The 1,687-nt window shown below is 38.1% G+C and overlaps 1 protein-coding gene across 1 annotated transcript in view; it reads right to left on the bottom strand.

The window, feature by feature from the left end:
* LOC120541724 (guanylate-binding protein 1-like) overlaps window positions 1–985 on the bottom strand; it is a 40,347-nt gene extending 39,362 nt beyond the window's left edge. Inside the window, exons 1-2 of the mRNA XM_039773620.1 lie at window positions 850–985; window positions 213–340 (exon numbers count right to left, since the gene is read on the bottom strand). Coding sequence (XP_039629554.1) covers window positions 213–340; window positions 850–877 — 156 coding nt within the window. The 5' untranslated portion in view covers window positions 878–985. The remainder of the gene's footprint in view (window positions 1–212; window positions 341–849) is intronic.
* Between the last annotated feature and the right edge of the window lie 702 nt (window positions 986–1,687).

The raw sequence follows: 1,687 nt of genomic DNA, 5'->3' as shown, positions 1-1,687 counted from the left end.
AGCTTTGTAGGTATTGAAAGTTACTGCTATAACTAAAAGTTAAGTTTTTCCATTAAGTATTCATTATTCCAATTGCTTTAATTTTTTTTGTGGTTGCATTGAATTTGAGTTTCTCTAAATATATCTGATTTAGTTTGCTTTTACATCATTATTTCCTTCAAGGTGCCTACACAGATGAAAGACTAAGCAATGCACAAATACAAGATACTAACCTTCTCCACATCACCAAGTCCTTCTGTGTCCAGTAGCACCAGTGTGTGGTCTGCTTTCATTGGGTGAGGCACACACCACACCCAGATACCCTTAGTATGTGACTGTATGGTTGACCCCAGGGAGAACCCTATAAAACAATAACATAATAAATATTATATTAATTCATTCAAACTGACTACATTTAAGTCAATGTTGTGCAAGGGCTGGAGGCTATTATGACAGGACTGTGCCCAAGGTGGGGAAAATAATCAGTGAGTTTGCCACACAAAAGACTAAATTACACTACTGCCAATTTAGATCAACCTAATCTGCCCGTCTATTGAAAACTGGAAGCAAAATCATGGCAGATACAGAGAGAACCAGCAACTTCCACACAAACAATGACTGGGTGCTGGAGATTAACCCAGGATATTGGGTCTATGAAGTAGCAGCAACAACCACTGTGCTACTACGTCATCTACAAAAATGGTATCCCTTTGAAACAAAATATTTGAAGCCAAAGGAAAGCTAATATGTGCCAAATGACTCAATTGAACCAAAACACCTGTTGAAAAGCTGATCTTCTAAGAAAGTGGCTGACAGTGAAAAGGTCATTGTGAAAGAGTAAGCAAACATAGCAAAACATGCAGTATTTACCACTTCTCTGCCCTGCCAGCTTGTTCATGAGGTAAGATTTGCCTGTACGATACAATCCCACAATGGCAATCACCACTACGGCTGTTCGATCCTGGACAGAATCTCCAAAGCTTCTGGATTCATCTGCAGCCCAGATGCAGTGTTCTCAATTAAACATACAGGAGATACCATTTCAGGCCCTTGGCTCGCCATTGTGTCTTTCTACCTACAAGACAAAAAGGAAATTAAAGACATCCTTTAGCAATGCTGGAAAATACACATTTAGATTAATTTTCACGGAATGCTATTATTTTTTCATATTAAAAATAAAATGTTTTGCATTTATGTTTCATGTCTTTTTAGACATGTTATACCAGGGGTGTCAAACTCCCGACCTGGAGTGCCGCAGTGGCTGCAGGTTTTCATTCTAACCCTTTTCCTAATCAGTGACCAGTTTTCACTACTAATTAACTTCTTTTCCCTTCATTTTAATAGTCTTGTTTTTGTGGATTAAGTCCTCTGAATTTATTCTTTCTTCAGTAAAATGACAGCCAAACAGGAATGAGATGTGAAACAAGACAACAGATGACCAGCTAAACTGGAATGTGAAACTCCAACCAGTTTCACTCCAACCAATCTCTTAATGGGAAGCTGATTCTTGCTGTTAATTAAACCTGCTATTTAATTCCATGGCTTGTTGCTGCTCTCATTCAGCCAAAGTAGACATTTCCAAAACTGTTGATTTTTATGTTTTTTTTTTCTAAGAAAACACATCAAGATGTTTTGGTGACCTGAGAGATCAACCTGACCAAGACCTTCACCTTCTTTATTTTCAGATATTGTGTGATGGGCACAGGTG

Source organism: Polypterus senegalus, chromosome 12 (genome assembly GCF_016835505.1).
Source record: "Polypterus senegalus isolate Bchr_013 chromosome 12, ASM1683550v1, whole genome shotgun sequence".
Classification (NCBI taxonomy): Eukaryota; Metazoa; Chordata; class Cladistia; order Polypteriformes; family Polypteridae; genus Polypterus; species Polypterus senegalus.
This window is presented reverse-complemented; position numbering and strand designations above follow the sequence as displayed.